Source organism: Poecilia reticulata, linkage group LG13, assembly GCF_000633615.1.
Source record: "Poecilia reticulata strain Guanapo linkage group LG13, Guppy_female_1.0+MT, whole genome shotgun sequence".
NCBI classification, from domain to species: Eukaryota; Metazoa; Chordata; class Actinopteri; order Cyprinodontiformes; family Poeciliidae; genus Poecilia; species Poecilia reticulata.
The window spans coordinates 8,694,222-8,720,386 of NC_024343.1; the positions used below are offsets into that span (position 1 = coordinate 8,694,222).

The 26,165-nt window shown below is 38.3% G+C and overlaps 1 protein-coding gene across 4 annotated transcripts in view; it reads left to right on the plus strand.

Moving 5' to 3' along the window:
* Positions 1-26,165, plus strand: part of sorl1 (sortilin-related receptor, L(DLR class) A repeats containing) — a 303,395-nt gene that overhangs the window by 19,548 nt on the left and 257,682 nt on the right. For 3 of the 4 annotated variants that reach the window (XM_017308199.1, XM_008425236.2, XM_017308197.1), the window contains exons 2-3: positions 16,567-16,683; positions 23,489-23,623. In XM_017308199.1, the coding sequence (XP_017163688.1) occupies positions 16,567-16,683; positions 23,489-23,623 (252 nt within the window). The remainder of the gene's footprint in view (positions 1-16,566; positions 16,684-23,488; positions 23,624-26,165) is intronic. The other variant, XM_017308196.1, reaches the window with a different exon arrangement.

The window sequence follows — 26,165 nt, forward strand, 5'->3', positions numbered from 1 at the left end:
AGTATGCATTCCTCTTCCTTCTCCAGATGCCCCCAACTGGCCTTCTTCTCCTTATAAGGTAATGGTCAGCATGCATTGTTGACACCAGCTACTCTATCTGCTGGCGTCCTGAAACGGGGGTGGTTTTACAATCCACATGAAACAAATATGTGACACAAGTTTCTACTAAATCCACACACTATTCATAAACAGAAGAGATACTTTTATAGATAACTACATTATTTAGAATGAAAACTAATAAGTAGAAAAAGATAATATAACATTTATCCAACACACAACGTTTTGCCCCAATTTTCCCTTTCCGACAAAGAACGTTTGGAGTTCTAAGACAATCGCTTGGTAATTGTAACCAATCATCCTGCAGTGTGTGCTGTGGTAAGCACACCCTGTTGACCCTGTGCTTACCACAGCACACACTGTTGTGTTGTTGCATAAGCAGTACTGAAGACTGGCTGCATCTTAGTTGTGTTGAGAGACCAGCTGACCAGATACATGATTTGTACTTTGGAAAATATGCAAAGAGAGGCTCCAAAAAGACAGCACAGGACATAGAGCAAAAGGAGGGCAGATGACAGAGGAAGTGAGAGATGAAAAAATATTCACCTTCACTGACAGCAGGAAGCAAGATGAAAGGGTGCTGATACTTTTGCACACTGCACTTTTCAGTTTTTTATGTGAAGAAAATTTTTTTGAATCATTAATCATTTTCTTCTACTTCACAATTGTATACTAATTAGTGTTGGTCTTTCACATTAAATTCCAATGAAATATATTTATGTTTGTAGTTGTAATGTGACAAAATACAGAAACGTTCAAGGGGTATGAATACTTTTTTAAGCCACTGTGACTGACACCCCAGAGAGAACTGTTAAAAACTTACAGCCATAGAAATACAAAAAAACACTACAAAGAACTAATAAATGGTATAATGAAGATGAGGGTGCTCAAACTTTGAGACCAAGATCTACTTTTTCTTTCACCAGTCGACTGAGAGCAACCACATGACACAAAGTTATGAAAACTGTAAAATGAAGCTCTATTGACTTATTTTATATGCAAATATATTTTTAAATATATTTTATAATGTTTTTTTGTGTTTTTACAATTTTTCTCTTTGAGAAAGGCCACTTAAGCACATCTTTTGTTAAAGAAGATCACAGTTCCACATTCATTTTTTCACAGTAATAAACGCAGGTGTGGAGCTTTTACTGACTCATACTTTAATTAGACTGGAATTCATCTGGAAAATGCCACAGTTTTGTTGCAGGACATTGTGGGCTTCATTCTGGACTTGTTAGTTCTACTAACAAGTTGCTTTCCTTAAAGAGTCCGTAGGTGCATTGCTTTAATAATGTCATAATTAATGTAAACTAAGACAAATAGGGAAAATTATGAATGGAGTAGGCAGGGTTTCACTGTATAATCTTAATGGGATGATGGTGACGATGGCTGTAAGCTAAATGGCAGTCTCTCTGTGTCAGACTGTCATGCAACTGAGGCTACTATCTAGTAGCTTGCCACAGTCAGCAAGTGAATGTATATGAATGGGTGAATGACTGAGTGGAGAGTGAAGTGCTTTGGAGCCCTCTGGACTTGATAAAGCATTATACAAGTACAAGCCATTGTCGCAATAAACAGCCATGTCTGCTTCCTCTTTTAGGACTATAGTTAAATGCATGAAAACATTTTTTACTTTTAGTTCAACTGCTGTGACCGGTCATTATTTATTAAATATTGGCTACAACATCAGTATTGGCTGATGAGTAAAGCTGGGCTGATATTAACAACCGATGTTAATTTCCATCTTGTTGGCATTTAACATGATGGCAACAAGACGTTTCAGAATGGGAACACTGGTCATATGACAAGGATAGTGATGCAGCAAAGGTGGGGTCACTTTTTAAAATGTTGTTAAAAGGATAGAGAGTATACAATTTAAATAACATCATTAGATATTAGTTGGCCCTGCGATGGACTGGTGACCTGTCCAGGGTGTGCTGCCTCTTTTCCGAAATGTCTTGCTGGAGATGGGCACCAGCACCTCTCCTGACCCTACTAAGGACAAGGGTGTAAAAAAGATGTATGGATGGATATTAGTTGATCATACCATCAATTTTAATATTACTTTAATTTTTATATTGGTGCATGTGCATCCGTAATATTTATATCAAGTGAAAACAACATGAAACGGTGTGTGTGAAAGAGGTTGCTATAAAACAGAATTTCTTTATATTAAATCCAAGTTGATATTTTTAACTGTCTTTAGCATCTTTTATGTAATTGGTTAGATGCTCTAAAAAAAGGGGCACACCTAACTGGATTGTAGAACAGAATATCAACAAAGCCACACATCTTTCAGAGTTTAATAAACAATGATAAATTACAAAATTGTGACATATACAATCAAAGCTAAGAAAAATCTCTATATAGAGCATACAACGATGCATACGTAAAATATTTTTAGTAATTTTTTTCTGCAGGTCTATTTTGTTATAGGAAAGTTCTTTTTTGTTATAGGAAAGTATTGCAATATTCAAACCCGCAATTTAGCAAGATATGTAAATCAGAGCTKGACCACCAGACATATTTTGTCTTTACAGAATTACACTATTAAACATATAAACAAGGGCAGAATGCAACCTTTTAGTGTACTGTAATCTATAAAACAGAGCTGCCTGTTTGCTACACTTGCAGTGGAGATGAAGATAGATTTCTGATGTGTGCAAATAAAAGTTTGTCATGATCCGTGTTTCTGTGTGTTTATTTTTGAGTTTTTCTCTGTGATCCTGTTCCCTGTGAGTCTGTCTCTGCGTCTTCCCCGTTGATTGTCTCCCAGGTGTGTCTCGTTCCCTTGATTATCCCATGTGTATTTAGTCTCACCTGTTGTCTGTGTTCTTCGTAGGATCCTCGTCGTCTAATGTCTTTGTGAGTCAGTTTCCTCAGTAGAACTGTTTAGTCCTGAGGTTGCTTGTTGCTGTCCAGTCTTTCATGTCAGTTGCTACCGGTGTTAGCTGTGTGCTAATTTGGGGCCGTGCCGCCTGATTCAGGACTATGTTCTTCCTCATTAAATTCATCATCTTACCTGGGTCTCAGCGTTTCCCACACCACTTCCACCCAAACCCTGACAATGTTAGGTAAATAACTTTTTAAGTTCACGAGACAAAATCAGTTATTATCAAAACAATTATTTTTAAACGTTTTGTTTAAAAAACGTTTTTATTAAAAAACATTTTGTGTTTAAAAAATGAATCATTACAATTCCAAAAGTTTTGATTACAATTTTATTTAACTTAACTGAGGTTAGTTTTTTATTTTTCCATTGAATAATTGGGGAAAAAATTTAACTCCATACTCTGCGAACCAGACCATAAACTTACTTAAAGTCTGGTTTGAGTTTTTTTTCCCCCTTCATTAATGAGACACTTTTATTACATACATTATATCTACCATGGTAATTCAGAGTGAGTTATTTTAAATTCTAAATGAATGTCCTTGTTGGACTTTTATTTAAGTGCTATTTTTCTTCAAGATACATTTACCTCACGCTAGAATAAATGCAATGTACATTATACAGCAAAAGAAATTAGAAGACATTTCCTTTGTCTTCTAACAAAGACCGATCATCTCCATCTTTATGGAGATGATCGGTTTTGGACGGTCGATGTGCCCCTATTGCATAAGCAATACTGAAGAATGACTGCTATCATCAACGATACAGGAAAGAAGCTTTTTAGTTATCTAGCTTTGCTAGCGAAGTCGTTAGTTAGCAGCTAGCTGATAGCACAACAACAACAGCCTAATGTCTGTATGGAAAAAATACTGAATCGATAGATAACAGTTTTTCCTCACCTGGCTGTCTCCTCCCGCGCAGTATTTCTTCAGAGAAAAACAGACCCAGATGCCTGTCAGTGTCTGTTGTATTTCATTACCTCTCTGCTTAAACCGCGACTGTGCTGAAGCAGAAACGATACTTCAACGTTTTCCGTCATTTGACAAGTAGCAAGTCTACTCCACTTTATTCACCAAAAGCCTTTTTTAATTCACCAAAAACTGTTCTGTAATCTGGAATGTTCGCTACGTTGAGCTCCAGTTAGCCGCCTTATCTCACTGCGCGACCAGCTTATTATGTTGTACAAAAAAAACCCAACAAAAAAACACATAATTTTGGTACCTGTTCTTATGTGTCAGAAGAGGGCTTAGGAAATAATAATACCAAAAAAAATAAAATGAATAAAATAAAAAAAATTGACCAAAAGGGCACTTGGGGGCAAGGAGCAAAAGGGGCAGGTGCTCAAGCTCCCTTAGGGTTAGGGTATCCGATGGTAACACTGCTCTTATGCCAGTACCAGAATGCATTTGATCTTTTTTTTTTTTTTAAATTACTCAATCATCAGAATAATTGATAGATTACTCGATTACTAAAATAATCGTTTACCACAGGCCTAACTGGCTTCTATGGCAGCAACTGGGGAACCAGCACACTCATGCAGAGTTGGTGATAATGTTTGACCTCATTGGTATGTGTCCACAATGAGATCATAAGCTCAGAGTTCAAAGTGGTGTTTACCGCAAATTCAGTCAGGCTCTCGAGGGCACTCCTGCACACCATGCATTTCTGCACTCGATTGTCGGTCTTGAATATAGAACCTCCTTCACATTCTAGACTTAGTGCTGGATTCCCACCTGCTTCGTGTGTGTCTGTTTCTATTCGTTATAAAATAACTTCTTTAGTTTTTGTCTGCAACAGTGTGTCCAACAGTTAATCACATATTTTAAGTGACACCTTTTGATGCAGAACGACTTTGTCACACAAGGCCCATTTAAAATATTCCTTATCTATACCTGCTTTTCCTTGCAAAGTTGCAGGGCAGATGGGAGCTATTTCCAGTTGTCATTGTGCAGAAGGCAGGGTAAACCTTTGGACAGGACACACTCATAACTAAGGACAGTTAAGAGTAATCATGTTTATGGACTGGGAGGAAGGTGGAGTATTCAGAGAGAACCCACACATAAACCTGTCGCAAAAGACAGTTGATCAATTAATCGCACAATTAAATAAAATGAGCTTGATAATTTTCATTCTGATGATTCATATTTTTGGAAGGGCAATTTTGTTTACAGAGATATTATAATCCATTTTATTTATGCATGTTTTTTTCTGTTGTGTTATATTTTGGATATTTAGTACTATAACATCATTCTATAATATGAAAATAGTCTCAAAGCAACAATATTATCATTTATCGCCATAATTACTGGGGCAATTTATCGTCCAGCAAAAAAGGTTATTGTGACAGGCCTAGCGACACATTCACAAGGAGACCATGCTAACTCCATGCAGAAATAGGATTTGAACCAAGAACCTTGCAGCTACAAGGCAACAATGTTGCACCTCCACAGCTCCATTTTAAATATAACATAAATGCTATTTTTGGAAACCTTAGATAGCGAGTTGCTAAGTGTTGCTTTTGTGCTGCAGCAAACCAGAGAACAGCGAGCCATCACCCCTGCAAGTCCTGCAGAGGTGATGTCATTGTTGGAGACGTGCTGTCCTCGGCCACAGTACTACCCTCCCCACTCCCGTCCCACAAACACTTCCACCCTTCATGCCCTCCCCTCTACAGCGAGCCCAGAGCTGAGTGCTGTGGTGAGTGAAAAGGGGAAGCTCAGAGTATTGTTGTACATTCCACTTCTCAGTAGTACCAGACACCGAGGCAAGCTCCTTCACTCATCCAAAAGGATATCAAAGTGTCAGAAGGGTGGGAAGGAGGGAGAGGAATGCAGCAAAAGAAGGGCTTCAATTTTGTGCTGCGAAGCCTTAGTTGGAAGTGATAAATTGGGGGGGGGATCAGTTTTTTATTTTTTATTTTTGAGGAAATTGCCTAATTCAAAATGGCAACGAGTGGCTGGCCTGTGTGGAGAATTATCCTTTCTTCATATAGGTTCTTAATACATGAGGTTCAAGAAGAGTCAGTGAGTTGCATTAATCAATTCCATTTATTGAGACTAAATGCAGTGTTGGTCCATTGTCAGGCTTTCCATATGGCCTAACACAGCAGTGTTAACAGTTTCTGATTCCTTTTGGAGCTGATTTGTAGTTTCCATAACTGAGGCTGTGTTAAATCTAGACTATTCCTCGTTAGGGCCAAAGATAACTTCAGCTTTGTTTCTATTCAGCTGGAGAAAGTTATGGCGCATCCACATCCATGTTATAACATAGTGACATTTATGTTATAACTGTTCTAAGTATGGCTAATTTAATTAATTTTAGGAAATTGGTGATCAGACAATTTTTACGTGAAGTTGATCTTATCCTCCAATTTTATCTACTTTGACAAAGATTTTTAAGTCAACCACCGTCGTCTTCTGCTTTGAAGTGAAAGAGGTTTGAGTGATAGACTTGCACACAAGGGCACATCTATATATTTCAGGTAACAATAATCAAGTCGATACCAACTGATACCCAATGTTGGTATCGACTTTCTTGCTATATTTAGCAGCATTTCAGACAAAAAAATTATCAGCTAAAATCAGAATCAACAGGTCAAGATTTTCAATAGATCGGTAAAAACTGAAATCCATTCACCCCTTTTTCTAAGCGTCTGCTCAGTGATTGGATGGGTTCTGGTGACACCGTAATTTCAAGACAGCAGGAAGAGGAGCTTAGTTGATTTATAATTTCTTCCATGCTTTGTATAGTTAAGTAGTTGAAATTGAGTAAATTTTTCTGCATTTATGATGTCTGGGCATAACATTGGTATTGGATTTAATGAGGATGTGCAGATTAACCCTCTAATTTTTAAAGTTTCCTCCGCAAAGTACTTGGCAAATTCATTGCAGGCCATGTTAAATTGCAGGTCAGGTGGTTCAGTAACAGGAGGTTTGTGAGCCTGTTAACTGTTGCAAATAAAGCTTGAGCATTGGTCATGTTTTTGTTTATGATTTCTGAAAAGAATGTTTTCATTGCCTGTTTTAGTGTGGAGTCTTTCATTATGTTTTTCATAGAAAACGTGAAGTTGAGTTTCACACCATTTACGTTCGGCCCTACAGTAAAGTGTTCTTGCAGATCTAACTGTTTGCGCTAATCCCCAGGGAGACTTGTTCCTATCAGACACAACCTTCAATTTATTGGGAGCCTGTTATTGGAATCAATAGCTGAAATTTTAGAATGGAAGTAATCTACCAGTTAATTTACATTGTCACAGCTTTAGGGATGAGGGCTGTTTTTCTGAGTGAGACAATGGATATTGTACCTTCAAAGATGATGGCAAAATTCCAGAAAAGTTTGGACTATAAAGCTGCTTTGTGTTTCATTGTTTTACAATTCCTTCTTCCATAACACTCAAATACACTTTCAGAGGCAGAAAACATCTTAATGGAATCTATCGACCAAACCATGGGGTTTCATAACAACTTGGCTTGGAATTATTGCTGAAGATGTTTGATAATGATCCTTCCAGTCTGTCTTGTGCTGGTTTTATAGTTGCAACTCTTTCCTTAAACTCAAACAGTGACCTAACATGGTAAAACCCATTGTTCTGCTCTTTGCTTTGTCCAGAGCATCTGAACCCTCAACTGTTGAGAAATGATTGCTTCCTGGAAGCCTAGACTCTGTTGAAGTTTTAACAGGGTTGCTAATATTTACCCATGAAGCTTACCGGAGATAGCCTGTGCTGTAAACAACCATTCTCCACTGCCCCGATCCAAATGAGGCGTGGCCAACATGGACTGAATCGTACAGTGGCTAACAGGTATAAACGCGCAGCAAATAAATCAACAGTGTAATCTGCAGAACACACAAACGCAAAGAGCATGATTTTTTAATCAAGAGTTCAATTTTTACTGTCTGGACCAGACTTTAGAAATGGCTTACAGGGGCAGAATACCAGGGGCCACATTTTTTCGGGGCCCCACAAATGTAATTTTTTTTATTTATTTAAATATTTTTTGATGAATGTGTGTTTTGCAAACATTGTACAACCTCATATGCCCATATCCTGTGATTTGTATAAACATTTTGTGATTTTATGAATACAAACAGTGCTCAAGTTTTGAAAAGTATGAAGTTATGGTCAAATTTGTGGGGAACATGGAGCCACTGGGCAGGGGTTACATTAAATGTACCATCCGTCAGTTCACATCCATTGACGTACAGGACTACTTATTAAAGTGCTCTAATTTGCATCAATAAAATATTTTTTTCCTTAGTGGATACAGGCCCAAAACTGGCTCCAGTCAAGGGGCCTACATCTTTGTAGATTCGGCCCTGCTCACATTATTTAAAAAGTCACAAAATTTTGTTGTGCATTTTTGTTCCTCAAAAAAATAATAATCTTATTGACGAGGCTTTTTTTGTATTCTAAATGCATTTTGACATTCTTCACAGAAACACCATAATTTTTCTCCCCTTATTACCGGATAGATACAAATAATCTGCTGGAAATCTTGAAACAATGCAATTAATTTATGTCACCAAATTCTAAAGCAATGATCAAAACATTAATGATGAGGGTTCATAGTGTCAACAAATCAAAAAAGGAAAATTAAATTCAGTGTAAGAAGAGCTGCATTTTATGTTTGCACTTTCTGTTTTGGCTTTGTTGACCAGCCAACCAGAATCTTTACAACTTGTCCCAAGCAGGCAAGCCTGGGGCCGCCTTCAGAGGATTAGCAGACCTGGCATATTTAACGCTGTAGGGCAAGGGTCCCCAAACTTTTTCCTGTGAGGGCCACATAACTTTTCCCTTTTCTGGTGGGGGGCCAGAGTCAGTTTGTAATGGACAAAGTGTGACGATTGCAGGAGTGCCCAAATGTAAAAATTACAATCAAATAACCCTCTCTGGGTTCTTCACAGAAAAAATCCAGGAAATATCACTATTTATAACGTATTTTCCGGACTATAAGCCCAACCCCAAAGTTAAAAAAAAAMCAAAAAAACCAGTAAACATACACATATAAGCCGCACCAGGCTATAAGCCGCAGATATCTCTGCCACTCTTGTTTTTCCACAAAGATGCAGCACGCAGCAGAGGGGGCGGACACCCAAAATTTGAGTCACAACAGGTCAATTGAATATCACATTTATTACGGTTGAAAAAGAAAAAAGTTGCCAAGTTTAGATTTAACTGAACTGATTACGGAAGTTTCCAAACGGTAAAAGTAAAAGTGCTGATCCTTCGCGTCTGCCACTAGCATGTGCTAAATGAAAATGGGCACTTTCTTCTTCTGCTTCTTTAGATTTCAACGGCAGTTTGCATCCATTATTGTTGTACTACTGCAACAATAATGTACAGATATTAGGATCTATTGGATCCTAATATCTGTACCTCAAATTCTTGTAATGATCCCAGTATTATTATAAAAAACGAAAAATCTTCTTTTCCCCCCTCAATGCTATTTAACTGACCAACAACATTCTCAAATTTCAATTCCCTATTAAAACCTAATTCCGTTTTAATGGGCGCTTTCTTCTTTTATTTCCAATTTTGACTTCCAATGATTCACTTCCTGCTAAAGAGCCCCCTGGTGGTTGAAGAAAAATCCACATATAAGCCGCATCAGGCTATAAGCCGCATGGTTCAAAGCTTAGGAAAAAAGTAGCGTCTTGTAGTCTGGAAAATGCGGTACATGAAAAAAAATCTAAATGCTCTCTGGTATTGTTCAGGGGGCCGGACTAAATGTGGAGGCCCGTGGGCCATAGTTTGGGGACTACTGCCGTAGGGTTAAAAGTTTCTTACAGCAACTGGTTTACTCAGAGTTTTATGTTTATCCACCACCAATCTCACATCCAATGCTCAAAATAAATCAATATCTGAAAAATGTTCATAGGTTGTATCATATGTTTTTGACATGAGATTATCACAAAACGAGTGGATCTTTTCCTGAGTCTGAGTACAAATAATATATAGTCAGTTTCTATCGCAGATAAGCTAGTTAATTGTATTATGGTGGGAAATATTCCAGTCGTTTAATACGTATTTCAGTTGGGAACAATCTGTTTGGTTAATATAATAAAGCAAAAAGCATGAGGAGGTTGTTACAAATCATTAAAGTGTGAATGGGAATGTATAACACAATAAGCCCACACTTCAACAGGAAAATAGGCTCATACAACAGCACCTGTCAGAGCTGCACAATGTAAATTTATATGTAGAGTTGATGAATAAACATCATAAATTTGACTTCCGTCAGAGGCTACGTATCCGAGGGAGATCTTCAGTAGTGAAATTATGGGTCTAGGTCAAGGGTGGGCAATCCTGGTCCTCGAGGGCTGGTGTCCTGAATTTGATGTAGGGGCCCCTTTTGTTGCTAAAAACATCAGCACCTCTAACAGATATGTTGGATTTAATCTGAGAGAGGGGAGTAGTTTAATTGGCCAACCTAAAAAGCAATCAGTTATAATTGCAGTTTACTAAATTGTGAACAAACAGAGCTCAAAATTAAAGATTAAACTCAGAGCATCAGATTGCAACTGGGGTAACAAAACAATCTAACTATAAATATTGTTCTTTGAATTTTTATAAAGTTAACTTGCCAGCTCCTTAAAATCTTACATTTAAATGTTAATCAACTTAAAATATTTTAATTTATGTATGCTGAAATTGAATCAAATTTAGCAGCATTCATCATCTCAATAAATAAATGTTACATTCATGTATCTGTGGTCTGTGTTAAAGTATTAGCATTTATGAGGCTCCTGAAGCCCTGGGGGCCCTGATGGAGCTGCTGACTTAATTTGGATTAAACAAAAGTGCAAATAATTGATATTCATTTTAATTGTATATTTTGATTTGTTGTTTTTAAGACTATTTGTGGGTTTAAGTAGTGTTTCACTGGCGATGTTTTCCCAAGTTGTTGTATTAAAAGATGTTAAGTAGATAGTAAATGTAAAAATATTACCGGGCGACGTCAACAATGAGTGTTGACGTCACAGAATTACAGAGCTTAATGCAATAGAAGACAACGTATGAAATTACAACAGAAACTGCAGAACAACGGAGACATACATTCATTTACCTGAGACAAGCGGAAAACAAGAAGAAGGAAAGAAGGAAAGAAAAGCAAAGACGTTCAAAGATATCTTTGGAGTATTGCGAGAGCAAATCTAATTTGTTACTTCTGTGTAGAAAGTTTTATAGTAAAGGCGTATTCTTGTCTTTAATTTATTCAAATAAGGTGTATCTTTGCTCATCCAACCAGGAGCTGTCTCTGACCCTCTCTAAAGTTAGAAACTCCCTGCAATTTGTTTCCACAATCTAAGGCCATTTGTCCCCTTTATCTAAACCAAGTGGAAGCAGAGACTCTCCTGGACTCCTGCTGTATTACAGCTTTTCACAGATGAGTGTAAAAGCTGGAACTTCTCCTGATTGTTTCCCACACAGACAAAGGGCAGTTCAAAAAGATCTTGGCAAACAATCTGCTGTAACTACATGTAAAATAAAGGTAAATAGTGCAGAATAAGTTATTAATCTGAAAACTATAATTAGGCTATTTCAATCAAGACATGTTAAGTTTTTAAAACTAGCTTATTTTAAATTTATTTTCTTAACACACCCAGAAGTGAGATAAGTCGCTGAAAAAAATAGTTTTTAAGCATTGCTTAATGTCCAAAATTATTTCTGATACATTATTTATTTTTGCAAAGCATAAATACAAAGTCTAAACTTGCAGCCCATGGAAATCTACTTGTAGTAGATCAAACTTGGACCGGATGTGCACTTTTATTGTGAAAACAGGTGTACCATAACGTCTTGAGCTGTCGTTCACGTGAATATTGTGTTTGTGCCGACTTTTCGAAGTATCGGCTAGCTTTACCACAGTCGCTTTCAGAAGTGCGCGTTGAGCAATTTGTGAGAATGATTTATCTTTGTGAACAAAGAATTATATGAGGCGTTTACATCTCAAAACGCTGCACAGCGTACGTCTCTGTCTTCCCTCTAAAGTTTATGTAGTTGTTCCCGGTTGGCTGGTGCATTAGTGGTTAATGTACCAGCGCTAATCACTCATCATGCATTTGCAGCCCGATGAGGAGCCTTTGCGCTCTCCTCGTAGTCACACATCACGATTATTTTTATTTACATTTTTTTTTATTATTATTTTTCCAGTTACACGATGCATCAAACCATATCAAATGCTTTTTATACTTAGGTAGCCAGAGTTAATGTGCGCGGTGGCGTCAAGGTCTGATAAACTCGTCCCTTACAGTTGGGCAACCAGTTTCTGTGTATTTAAACACTCAACAGACACAAAATGGAAGAGCTACTAAAGCCACATTAGGAGCATTGAATTAATCTTCCGTTTGTTGGGCATCTCTGCACGTAGTGCAGCGGATTTAACTCATCATGCAGGGCCTGTCCAAGGCTGTATGAGGATTTGACTTAAGGGCCCCTCTTGCTGTTAAAAACATCAGTGACTCTATCAGCTTCTGTGTTAGATTTAGTGAAATCTGGGAGAGGGGGGAGTAGTTTAATTAGCCAACCTAAAAAGCTATAAATTATAATTGCAGTTTACTAATTTATATTTGTGAACAGATCTCAAGAATGTAGCTATGGTAACAAAACAATCTAACTATGAATTTAACAATTTCTTTGAACTTTTACAAAGTTATGGTAATTTTATTTATATAGCACATTTCCAGCAACAAGGCAGTTCAAAGTGCTTTACAAGAGTTAAAAGGAAATACAAAATAACAAACCAAAGGGAAAAAGAGGAAAGAAAATTAATCCAATGTTGTTCTAAAGTATGTAAACTAAGTGCTCCTGTTCAGGGTTGCTAAGTATCTAATTCCATTTCTAAATAGTGAGTACTCTACAGTTTCTGATAAAATAAGCTAAAGAGTGCCTGATCTAATTCCTTTTCTGGGTTAAAGAGAGTACTTCACAATTCTAAGTTTGTTCTAAATCCTTTTCTGGGTTAAAAGTAATATAAATTAAGCAGTGACTGTTACTGTTGAGTATTTCTGGATTCCAAGTTTGTAGTTATTCTAATTCTAATTCTGATTCCATTTCTGGGCTGTATAATATTGATCTAAATAGTGCGCTCTCCATAATTTCTGATATTACTAATAAACTAAAATAATCCTTTTCTGGGTTAAATAGGGAGTACTCCACCTGTAAACTTTCCAGCTCCTTAAAATCTTAAATTTAAATGTTAAACAATTTAAAATATTTAAATTTATGTATGCTGAAGCTATTAAATCAAATTTAGCAGCGTTGTTAATCTCAATAAATACTTGTTACATTTATACATTTGTGGTCTGTGTTAAAATATTAGCATTTATGGGGTCCCTGAAGGCCTGGGGGCCTGATGGAGCCACTGACTTAATTTGGATTAAACAGAAGTGCAAATAATTTATATTCATTTTATTTGTCTATTTGTTGTTTTTAAGGCTAGTTATGGGTTTATATAGAATTGTTTTCCTGTAACATACGGAAGGCATACATCTTAAAACTATTCTCCAGCTTACTTGTTGGAGATTCAGATTGATGTCCATCACTGATTGTTACCTTGGGCAAGCCCTGCAAGCACCTCCTGTAAAATGCCATTTTCAATAAACCGGAAGTGACCGAGCCGCTATCCCCGAATGTGGAAGCAGACGTGCAAAGAGCCCATATTATATATTTTCTCATTGAATGATTCAAGAATTTGACAAACCCAAGCTTGGGTTTGTAGTACAAAATTTGTACTCAGGTCCCAGATTAAAAAATTTTCTACACACAAAAAATAAATGGATAAATAATTAAATAAAAATAAATAAATAAATGAAAAATAAAGTGTGTGTATATATATATATATATATATATATATATATATATATGCATTTGGTGCAGCTCAAATGTTTGTTTATTGAATTAAATGTTATTTATTTATTTAATTCTATTTTAAATTTTATGTCTGAACAACAAATTTAATAAACTCTTCTGAACAGATTGTAGTGTTCTTTTTTACAGTGCACTTTATATATTTTATGCCCATGTGAATGATGGGATTTGTCTTCTTCAAATCCCATCATTGTGATCCCATCACTGTTTGTGATGTCTTCTTCATCACAAACAGAAACATCTGCCAGCTACTTCCACTATGTGCTCTGCCAGATATTTGTTGTGACCGGGATGACATGAAATTTTGTTTTCCAGTTCATTCTCAAAGTTGATGCTGCGTTAAGCATCAACTACAGCATAGCAGCCCGCTGTGTTCAATCTATCTGCTCACCTGTGTAATTACGCCCACTGTTTTTGCTCTGAATAAGCCAGGCAGCAGCTCCAGGAGAATGGTTGTTGTATTCCATGCATCGCACCAGTCATTTTAAGGATGCCTATTGGTGTCCCAAAAAGCCCAGACATTATCATCTGCAATGAAGTTCACCTGGACTGAACTTGAAAATTGGATTTTATGCTGTTAGTTCGTAGAATTTGTCAACAACTCATAGATGCAGGTGAGAGCGTTATGCAACACAAATAATCACCCGGATGAAACTTTGTGTGCTAAATAATAAAACATAATTTAACAAAGTTTCGAGGCAGATCATTTGTTTCTAGAAATTTTAGTAATTGAAGTACTCGAATCGTTCGAGGAATCATTTCTGACTATTCAGTCAGAAATCCTCTGGCTGATCCTGGCTACATTCTGGAGTGCAGCTTAAAGTGTCAAGCATCCTGCTGTGGAGGTTGTCCACCACAGACACATTCTCAGCTCGCGGTGAACCTGTGTGCATGTAAGTGTTGGAGGAATCTGTAAAACATGGTGCAGTATGCATCTGGGTTTTAAACTGGCCACAGGAATGTTGTAAAGTGGAGGTCTGTTGACTCAGAATCTGAAGAACAACTGCTGCTGCCTCTGATGTGTGGTTGTCAGACCCAGCGCTGGAATTGCCCGACACTGTCCCTGCTGATGGTTGCATGAGGAAGGGTCAGGTACAAGTCAGCCGAGCTTGGAGAAGGCTCACTAGCTGAACCACAAAGGCTATGCAGCAGCTTCTGAACCATGAAATCAAGATGCTGTGTTGCATAAGAAACTAACTGTAGGCTACAATGGTATAAAATARCTTCTCATCATCATCATCCTGCCCCATATTCAGCTGTAACGCCCCCCAGAGTGTTTGCTTTACCACCAGAGCTCTGATCACTGGTCAATGGATCCATATAGTGTCATCTTGCACCCAACAGTGGGCTGCAACGTGTGAAAAAGCCTTTTGTCTTCACAGCCAGTGGACTCCAGTTCAACCGTGCCAGGCTGCAGAGACTGCCTCCAGCCCTCCAGTCCTCTTCACCCGATATAAAATGCAGAAATTTACTGCTGCAGGACCGTGGCTAGAGAGACGGCCCAGTCTTTTACCCAGGCATGTTGACGAGGCGGTGTGTGTCAGTGAAGTGGGGCCTTTGTGTGTAGGTAACACTTTGGCGACAACATATGCCCTTGTTTCCCGGAATGTTTGCGTTGCTGTGACTACAGCATCACGAAAGGGCAAAACCACATTGATAAATCATTTATTTGCTGTGCCTCTTTGTTGTTCACTGACTCCCTGAACGAGAGCTCAATATTTCTAGTTACTGCATTAGTTTTATAGATTTTCATTTATCAGGTTGCTGTAGGAAAAGATATTAGCTTCTTTTCCTTTTCTTAGATTTATTTTTTCTTTCTCCCTGTAAGATCATGGCAGGAAAACTGGTGTTAGATTGTCAAATATGAAGCTGTGGCCTCTCTTGTAACAATAGAATTGTTTCAGAAGAAGGTGGAGAGCGGGTCGCGTTGGGCCACAAAAAACCTGTGGCAAAAAAGCTGTGTGTTATTTCTGGAGCAGTATAAAGACGTTGGAAGTAAAAGTTAAGCTCCTTCAGGGATCTGCCCCCTCTTGGAGTCATCAAAACAAGATTAGTAAAGCAGAACTCTGAGAGATGAGATAGCCGAGCAGTGACAAGAAGGATAAAGTAGCCCATTTCTTTGTATTGATCCATTTGCCTGATTGGAGGTGCACACAGGAGGAGTTGGTGTTTTGGCTTGTCATTGCAGTACTTACTGTTTACATGGAAACAGACATGCAGGCAAAATTAGAGGTATGCCACTCAGGTGTTGATGACATGGTCATGAAAAAAGACAGATCGGTTTTCCTTTTCAAGTGAGCTGGGTGTGTTGCAAGTCAGTCTGCTCTGGTATAAAATTACAAACACAAAAAAGTTATTTCTACTTCCACCTGTTATATTTTAGTACTGTTTCTTTTTGCCCCCCAATATAATTAAGTAGGGCTCCGCCAATTTAAAAAATTTGGGCCAATATTCATATCCAATATTAATATTACTGTGATGGCCAATAAACGATTTTTACTGATATTACATATATTTCCCTGCCCTTGTAACTCCACAAAAGGACAACCACACCACTGATCTAGCCTCTATGCTCGAGGCAGTTGGGGGGAAGTTATAATGATATTTTTGTTATTGCAATAGTCAACAAAGAGATTGCAAGATTACATAAAATCTGGTAGAGCTCTTAAGGCATAGTATTAAATATATTAGAGTTTCTTAAATTCATATCTGATTCTTGTTTTTATTTCTTATTTGTGTCTTGCAGGCCAACTTGAATGACTCTCATAATCAGATGGTGGTCCACTGGGCTGGTGAGAAGAGCAACGTCATTGTAGCCCTAGCCCGAGACAGCACAGCAGCCACCGGGCCCAAAACCAGTTCTGTAAGTACTCTTACAGCACAGTACTATTTTACAGGGTTTCCGTGCGGTAGTAAAAGGTAGTAAATTAAATTAGCTCAAATTAAGGCCAGTAAGAGGTAGCAAGAAGTAACTAAAGGTAGTAAATTTTTCATCATCCCGTCAAAATATTAAATTTTCCATTGATGCTCAATTATTGTTTTAAGTTTGTTTTACTAAAATCTTATTTATTTTTTAGCAATTTTTTTAGTCTAAATTTAGTATTTTTTGTCAATAGCTTTGAGGTCATGTGACCTATTGACCCTGAATTAGTGTGAAATTGTTCTACACGCCAGGAGAGATGAGGTACACTCATTTGTTTTCCATTTCAACTCATTTTTTATTTTTGGCCATTTTTTTTAGTCAGAATTTAGTATTTTTCGTCAATAGCTTCTGGGTCATGTGATCTATCGACTCAAAATCACTTTGAAATTATTCTACTAGTATGTGTAGATGAGGCACACCCATTTTTATTCCATTTTAACTTATTTTAACATTTTTGGCAATTGTTATAGTCAGAATTTAGTATATTTCGTCAATAGCTTCTGGGTCATGTGACCTAATTTTAGCTGATTTTTTTCGTTAAAATTTAGTGTTTTTCTTCAATAGCTTCCAAGTCATGTGACCTATTGACTCAAAACCAGTGGGAAATTCATCTACTATTCCGTGTAGATGAGGCACACTCATTTATATTTAATTTTAACTCATTTTTAAATTTTTGGCAATTTTCTTTTTTGTCAAAATTTTGTATATTTCGTCAATAGCTTCTAGGTCATGTGACCTATCGACTCAAAATTACTTTGAAATTATTCTACTAATCAGGAGAGATGAGGCACACTCATTTTTACTGTATTTTAACTCATTTAAAAATTTTTGGCAATTTCTTTTGTCAAAATTTAGTATTTTTCTTCAATAGCTTCTAGCAGCCCTGCGACAGACTGGTAACCTGTCCAGGGTGTACCCCGCCTCTCGCCTGGAACGTTAGCTGGAGATAGGCACCAGCAACCCTSCCGACCCCACTAAGGGACAAAGGTGTAAAGAAAATGGATGGATGGATGGATAGCTTCTAGCATCATGACCTGTTTGTTCTGAGGATCCTGTAGCTTCCACTTCATCTTCCTGACATGACACCTCCTCATCCTGACTTGGATTGCTCAAAATCTTCTTCAGCTGTTTTTTTTTTTACTTTGTGGGGTGTCTTTTTTTTTAAGGTTTTGTTGGCCTTTATTTGAAAGTAAGTTTGACAGGAAAGAGGGTTATGAGAGGGGGGGAAGACATGCGGCAAATGTTGCCAGGCTGGGAATCGAACCTGCGACAACTGGCATGAGGATTAAGACCTCAATACATGTGTTGTGCTTTGCCCCTGCTCCACCACAGCACCCTACGTGTGGGGTATTTTTTAACCTCTGGTTTCCCTGTCTTTTCTTTTGAATAAAGACATTATTTTTCTCTGCATGCTGGTCAAGTTTTGATTTCATTTGAAAATTTTCACAGTTAAGTCATTTTTGTGGTTTTTATTTAAAGGTCTGTAGAGGGTAAGTGATTTATTGTTCGTCCTGTCCCAATGCAAGCGGAGGTTTTTAATATCAGCGCACCACCATAGCAAATGACCCAGTTCATTAAGTCGAACTCACGAATCCCCTTCGCAACCACTGTTTTTTGGAGATAATCGCGCAAGCGCTCTCATGCAACCTAAATGAAATCTCTAATCATAGCGATGTTCTCAAGCTGTGATCTGTGGTTGAAATTGAGCAGAATTACATGAAACACAATTATTTAATCTCTCTTTACTTTTACTAAAGATATTTTGTAACAAACAACGTCGTACCGGTCCTCCGCTAACGACATTAAACATAGCGGATGACCTTTTAAAGGCTGGCAGTTGACGAAAGCCTCAAACTCCGAGGTGGGCAAAAGGTGGAGAATTGAGGCTCTAGCATAACACAAACAGTTCAGAAACAATATGAAGTGAAAAAAGCTTTCATTAATTGTGCTATAGACTGTTCATTGCTTAAGCATAATTCAGATGGTATTGATATGTGTAAGGTTATTATGATCTGTTGTCAGAAATGTAATATTATAATATTACATTATAATATTCAGATTATAATCTGAATTATGCTGTCAATGGTAGCCTAACCATCTTAAAATAATCTTTACGTGTTTTTTTTTGTTTTTCTACTTTAGAATTTGTTAATGAGGATGGTCTCCTCCCACAGAATTTGCCATGCTGCTATGTCTCCATGTGGTCAAGGGCTACTATTATGTAGCATGTGATGGAAAAATTCACAAAATCTGATAAATGGGCATATGCACAGCGTCATAAAGTCTATGTAAATGTAAATTTCTACTATTACTGATTAACTTTTTTATAACTAACTAGACACAAGTAACTGATTCTGTACTGCAGACAGCTGCTCCCCTCTCTTTCCAGTACTACTTACCCGTGCTAAATCTTTTAGTGGCACGCAGTACCCGACCATGATGGCTCACTTTCACCCCTGGTAACAACATTGCGGACGGCAAACTAAAGCCATTTACAAATATGTTTACAAGCTGCCTGTCATGTAAATTTAAAACATGAAGTAATACAGCAGCTTAATGAAAGTCAGGTATAAAATAAATTAAACAAAGCTCTTCTGCTTTTATTTTTCTGTTTAAATCTTGACCAAGTTTAATTGAATACTTTCTAGAACTATATTTCAAGTACCGTATAAGGCACACTTAAAAGCCTTCATTTTCCTCAAAAGCCAATCGTCTTATAATCCGGTGCGCCTTATATATGGACCAATATTGARCCACAACAGGTCTAGCWACTACGGTAAGCAGCCGCCGACTTCATTTTCGCCCGTAGAAGAAGAAGCGCGCGGTGCATGCTGGGAAAGTTGTCAGAACGCTGGTTTGTTAATGAAGTTTGACTGACCTATCTACCTGCCGACCTGATAACCAGGTCGGCAGGTAGATCAGGTCGTCTGCAGGTCATTTAGCACCACGTTCTCCACGAACATGCTGTGCATGAACGGAGAAGGGTGACCATCGGCCGGCCATGCCCCGGCCCAGTCGCGGAAGGCTCTCCTCGCCGACCCGAGTCGGACTGTTTTGTTGACATTCTTTATGTCAACAAAGTGGCTTAAGATATTCATCAGGGATGCTTTGACTAGGGTTACCAAGGGACCAGCCCATATACATTTAAAGCCAGGGGTGTCGGGGGAAGAGAGACAGAGACTGCGGCGGCAGCTTGTAGGTTGGTCTGTGTTACCCAGAAAGCAGTTGGGCACAATATCGCAACACCAACACCGTGAGTGAAACAATGACTGGGGCAGCCTATTATATAAAGTACTTGGGGACCACTTCTTTATTATTACACATCCACATTTGTAGAGTACAGAACAAATCGCGTCCTGTATAGGTTCAGTACGGGACGGGTGGCAACCCTAACTGTAACGTCTATTCTATGCGCCTTATAATGTGGTGCGCCTTATATATGAAAAAAGTTTTAAAATAGGCCATTCATTGAAGGTGCGCCTTATAATCCGATGCGCCTTATGGTGCGGAAAATACGGTATTCCCACTTAAGAATTAGTGTTTCAATAGAATTGTCATTTGATATATTTAGAATAAGTTCCTTAATAAATTGACAAAACTAAGTTTGTAAGAAGCTTTGAATTAAATTTCCAGTAAGTATTAGGTTTATAACTTCTATTTAGTTTTAAATTGATAATGCAGTGATCACTTAAAGGACAGTTTGCTATCACGGTTTCTTTAAGACACTCAAGGACTGCAGCAGATACCGGTCAATAATCGATGCGTGATCTACTTTGACCATTAGGTTTGTGCCAAGTGAACTGTTTGACTATACTCTCCAACAATTTCGTGTTATTAACAAATTCTTTAAGAATAGGATTTAGAGTTTCTTATACCAGCAGTGAAGGCCATCGATCCATCCATTCATCTGGAGCTAAATTGAAATTCCCTTCCAACTATGAAATGATCCGTAGGAAAATTAGCAGTGAGCTCCACAATAACCATTGTTATTTGATGCAACAGATCTCTATTGTATTGATCATTATTATATCCATAAATGTTTAACAAAATTATTGGAACATTATCAACTTCCAAACACAGACTACCCAATGAAGATGGACATCTTCATCTGCTTTTTCACTCAAAATCTTAGACGGACATCTGAAAAAGCAGATGGCGACTCCAGCCGATCAATTTGTCCCATGACATAAGATAATTTTATCTTCCCATTGCTGCGACCAGAACTTCACATCAGATGCATCAGAATGAGTTTCCTGTAAAAAGGTGCAGTGTACTTGTTGTCCTCTACAAAACAAAAAAACTGCTTTCCGTTTAAGTGAGTCTTTTAGTCCCCTTGTGTTAAAAGAAACAAAAGAAAAATCGGTTTTTATCCGAAAAATAGAACACATGAGCACACGATTTAGGAGAGTGGAAAAAAACAACTTTGAGGTAGAGGTCCCTTTAACAGAACTGTCCACTATCTTTCCATGCTAATTTCTGCTGTATCTCAGTTCTTAGCTGAAGAAATATCCAGGATGCGTTTGCCTTCGATGAAACCAAACAGGCCCCTGAAGCCCACAACTTTGCCTTCTTTTCTTGCTTTTTTTTGGCCACAGTGCTTGTCTTGCTTTCCAATCTTCTGGTGTCAAATCTTCAGAGAAGCAAACTCCTTCTTTGCAGATGGGAGAAGTTTTAGTTCTCCTTCAGATGTCGTCTCTCAGGGCTCGTTTCACAAACAGAATGATGATCTGTCTGTCCCCGTTATGCATCTTTTGACCCACTCTGGACAACGACCTCTTCATCCATCTTTGAAGAAAAATCAGGTGCAATTTTGCACAGAACCGCCACCACTTCTTCTCGGATGTTCTCACTAGACTTTTCCTTTTATGCGGAGGCACCACTGTCTTTCATATTTTTCACTGTTCAGGACTCCTTTCAACTGCATGTTCTCTTTGGAGAGTGTATCCACTTGTTTCTCCAATTCTATTATTTTCTTTTTGCTATATTTTAGTTCCTCTGAGTTGAGCTGAGCCGACTTAGCAATAGCCGCTAGCATAGCACGGTGCTGCTTCATTTGCATGCCAACTTCTTCCATGCCGTCATCTACTTCCTGTCCTAACTCCTAAGGAACTTATAGCGCTCAAAATAGCCTCAGTGTTCATTTCTTCCTGGGACGTACCTTTCGTTCTTTTTCCATGTGTTTTGGAGGAGATTTTTTCAGGAATGCTAGTTGGGGTCCTGGCTTCCCTTTCCCGTTTGCTAGCTGCAGTTGACTCCACTGGCACAGAATAGTTGTGATCACTTTCTGAGTTTTTAGAATGCAGAGACTTGACTCCAGGTGGCATAAACTTGTTGCTTTTCTTCGTACTTCAAGCTGAGTACTGATATTTCAGATATTTACTAGTAGTTTACTTCATAAATTAACTTGGAGTCGGGACCTCAGAGAAACATGACTACCTTGTCCGCCATATTCCCCAGAAGCTCACATTACCACAAGGTAGATCACATTGGGTACATAGGTGTAAATCCCGGGGGTTTGGGGGAGTCCGGACCCCCCCAATCTTGGAAAAGTCTAGAATTGTCCCCCCATAAAAAAATAATTGAAGAAACGTTTGCATTTAAATAAAATCAATATGAAAATGCAAAAAAAAAAACAAAAATAAATCTCCCATTAATCTCAGAACAAAATAAGAATTTTTAGCCCCCTCTCCCTCACCATCTTTAGAACAATGGTTCAGTCCAAAGTGTAGGAGGAGCAACTGCTACACTGCTTTCATAGACTTAAGCTTTTTTGTTAAAGGTAGCAAACATCTCATTCATATTTAACTCTAAGTTTTAGCTAATTAGAAGAGTTTGTGGGAGCCGAGAACATATAGTAAAAACAGAAAGCTGCCTTTATTTCTCACCGTCTTCAACATAGAGCCTTTAAAATCACAAAATAAAATCAGAATATTTTTCTATATAAACTCTCGTGCTTTAAGTGTTACGTTTAAATTATAATACTCCCTAGATATTAATTTCTATCTACTTATTTGTTCTCAGTCACCCAGGACATGACAAAACTAAAAAAGGCTTAAAAATAAAGCAACTTAATAAGTTATAATTTAAATAGATCATAACTTGTATTGGGAGCCATTTCAGTAAACCAATGTTTATGAGGAATTTTATTAAGAGAAGGTACCTATTAAAGCTTTTGTATTAAGAACCTTAGATTTTTGTAAAAGTGGAACAGAGATTAGATCAGTCAGACTAAACAAAACTCGTATCTAAGCAACATTTGAATTTTAGTTTTACTTCTCTGCAGGCTGCTTACTGAGAATAAAACATGTTTCATGTGCATGACTAGTCATTTTTGGTCCTGCAGCTTGAATGTAGTTTAAAAACTTTTTAAACTGCATTTTACGTAACATTTCAATGGAACTTCGCCAACCCCCCCAAAATTGCTCTTAAGAAATTTTCTTGTTAATGGTCCCTTCCAAAAATGAGATGGGATTTACGCCCTTGATTGGGTAGCGCCGGTAGTTAGAACACCAGGTCTGTGGAAATGGGATTACTTCAAAGTAGAGCTGAGCCAGGCTGGGTCGAGTAGACCAGGGCTGCTAAAGTAGAGCCAGTGTTAAAGGGACAATAGATGAAATGGTCATTAGCCAAACTTGCTGTACAACACTAGTAGTAACTACAGAAAAAGGGAATCATTGTTCTAAAGTTGCACACAGCGAGGCTTTGGAATGGGCCTTAAAATCCTGATCCCCGTGTTGTTCTTCAGGTCTATGTTTCGTACAACTATGGGACAACTTTCATACCGGTGTCGGCCAACTTCCAGCTCTCCGAAGCAAAGGCCAAGAACGGCAGTAAGCAGGTCATCTCTCAGTTCTACCACAGCCCTGTAGACAACCGCAGGGTGAGTCGCTAACCTTCTTCTACTGTGGCTGATATATTCACAACAAACATGGAAACAGCCGCATCATTTTGCTGCATGTTATGCACCATTTCATGTGCATCAGAGTTGCCAGGAGTGCACATGTGTGTCTGTTTGTGTGAAGAAGTTTTCTTGCACTTTTTTCCTGCACTTTTTCAGCAACAAAGCAGTTCAAAGTGCATTATGTGTCACCAGTGCGGCCATTTACCTTGTGTAACATTCATGGTACTTTAGGAACCATGAATAAAATAACTCATCTGTCTTTATTTTATTTTTTTTTTTTTAAGAAATGAAAAACTATAACAATTTAACTTCATATGACTTGATGTGCAACCTTGAAAGAGCAACTATATTGATAGGAAAAACAAAAAGCAACTTACATTAATCTGTTTGGTTTTGGCTTAGTCATGCACATAGTTTGCAATCCATTAGCACAGACTGAATATTGATAGAAATATTTTGCTCTCCTTGAGGTGGAACTTCGGTACCTCAATAAAGGTTCTTTCTATTGATACATTTTAAGCATTTCGATGAGGCATTAGATGTTTGGTCAGTGATCCCTTTGGTTCTGAATGTTGTGCAGCTGCAAGGATTTTTGCTAATAATTTTCTACTTTCTAACAACTGGTATGATGAATAACCATGGTAACAAGGTATTGTTTTAGCTAGCTTTGCTAGTATCACGTCCACAGAGCTTACCTTTCTTTAAGCTTTCCTTTCCAAGTGATGCTAAAAGTTGGACGAAGTCCCCACCATCTGTGAAAGCGAAGCGCTGCTGATTTTACATGTCGCCATATCTTATGATTTATGCAGCGCTATTATATTACTGACAATTAGACAGACATCTTCTCCCACTCAGACAAAAAACCACTGCGCATGTCTTGAAGCTACGCGTGCGAGTAAAGGGGGAGGCAATGGGTGACAACAGACACGTAATTCACGTTCTTGCTTGGATTTTACGGCGCCACCTTAAGTCCCTGAACTTCACATTTTAACAGACAAAAAGAGCAATGCGACTTGGATGTAACGAGTAACGCGACAATTTTGTAGAAATGCACTGAAGTAGAAAGTACAGATACTTATTGTAAAATGTAGTGGAGTAAAAGTAGAAAGTATCCATTATTAAATCTACTTAAGTAAAGTACAGATGCACGAAAATTGTACTTAAGTACAATTTTCACTGCTGAAGGGCAATATAGTATACAGACTTCATAATCTGCACTCTTTCGGTTGAATGCAGTATTTATTTCTACTTTGGCTTTATGTTGTTTAGTTTTTATTCAAGTACGTTTTTTGTTAATGGAGACTGAGAATCCATTTTATTTTTGTTTTTGGTTGTTATTCAGTTCCAGTGTTATGTGTTCTTTTGAAAATAAAGTGCATCTATGGCAGGAAATTGCAGGAAATGATTACGTCATTTCCATTAAATCAGTGTCAAAAGGTCTTGAAACAATATTATGGTTTATTGCAAAACATTTTTGGACAATCGCTCAGCAAAATTTGTTATCGTGACAGGCCTAGCTAGCTGCAAGTCCAGTTAACTAATTTTAATTATGGGACATAATTTAATTTTAATACTTTAATAATATTTTAATAATATATTTAGCCAAACACACCTGGCCCTTAAAAGCAACACTTACTTCCCTACCTGACCTTCTCTGACTCAACACTTGCTGGTGTCTCCATCATCATGTTCTGATCCTCTCTAGCAGCAGGAGGAATCAGTAATACCTACAAGCCTATCCTGCTTCAGCTGCACTCTGCTGGTCATACTAGAATGGGGAATTAGGAGAACACCAATTTAATGTAACATAACACAGCAAAAGCTCCTCTTTGGGCTGCCACCTTATCGTGGTGGAGGGGTTTGAGTGTCCCAATGATCCTAGGAGCTATGCTGTCTGGGGCTTTATGTCCCTGATAGGGTCACCCAAGGCAGACAGGTCCAAGGTGAGGAACCAGACAAAGCACAGCCCGAAGACCCCTTATGATAGAAAATATCTTTAGATCTGGTGTTCCCTTGTCCGGACGCGTGTCACCGGGGCCCCACTTTGGAGCCAGGCCTGGAGGTGGGGCACGATGGCGAGCACCTGGTGGCCGGGTTTTTAGCAGTGTAGCACCAACACTGTTTATAGTGGGGATGATGTGCTGCTGACCTCAATTCGGGACGTTGTGGGCCGGTGGGCGGAATACTTCGAAGAACTCCTCAATCCCACCAACATGCCTTCTCCAATCTCTGGGGACGAGGTCACCGAAGTGGTCAAAAAGCTCCTCGGCTGCAGGGCCCCGGGGGTGCATGATATCCGCCCGGAGTTCCTTAAGGCTCTGGATGTTGTACAGTTGTGTTGGCTCAAGCGACTCTGCAATATTGCATTGACATCGGGGGCAGTTCCCCTGGATTGGCAGACTGGGGTGGTGGTCCCCCTGTTTAAAAAGGGGGATCGGAGGGTGTGCTCCAATTACAGGGGGGGTCACACTCTTAAGCCTCCCTGGTAAGGTCTATTCAGGGGTCCTGGAGAGGAGGGTCC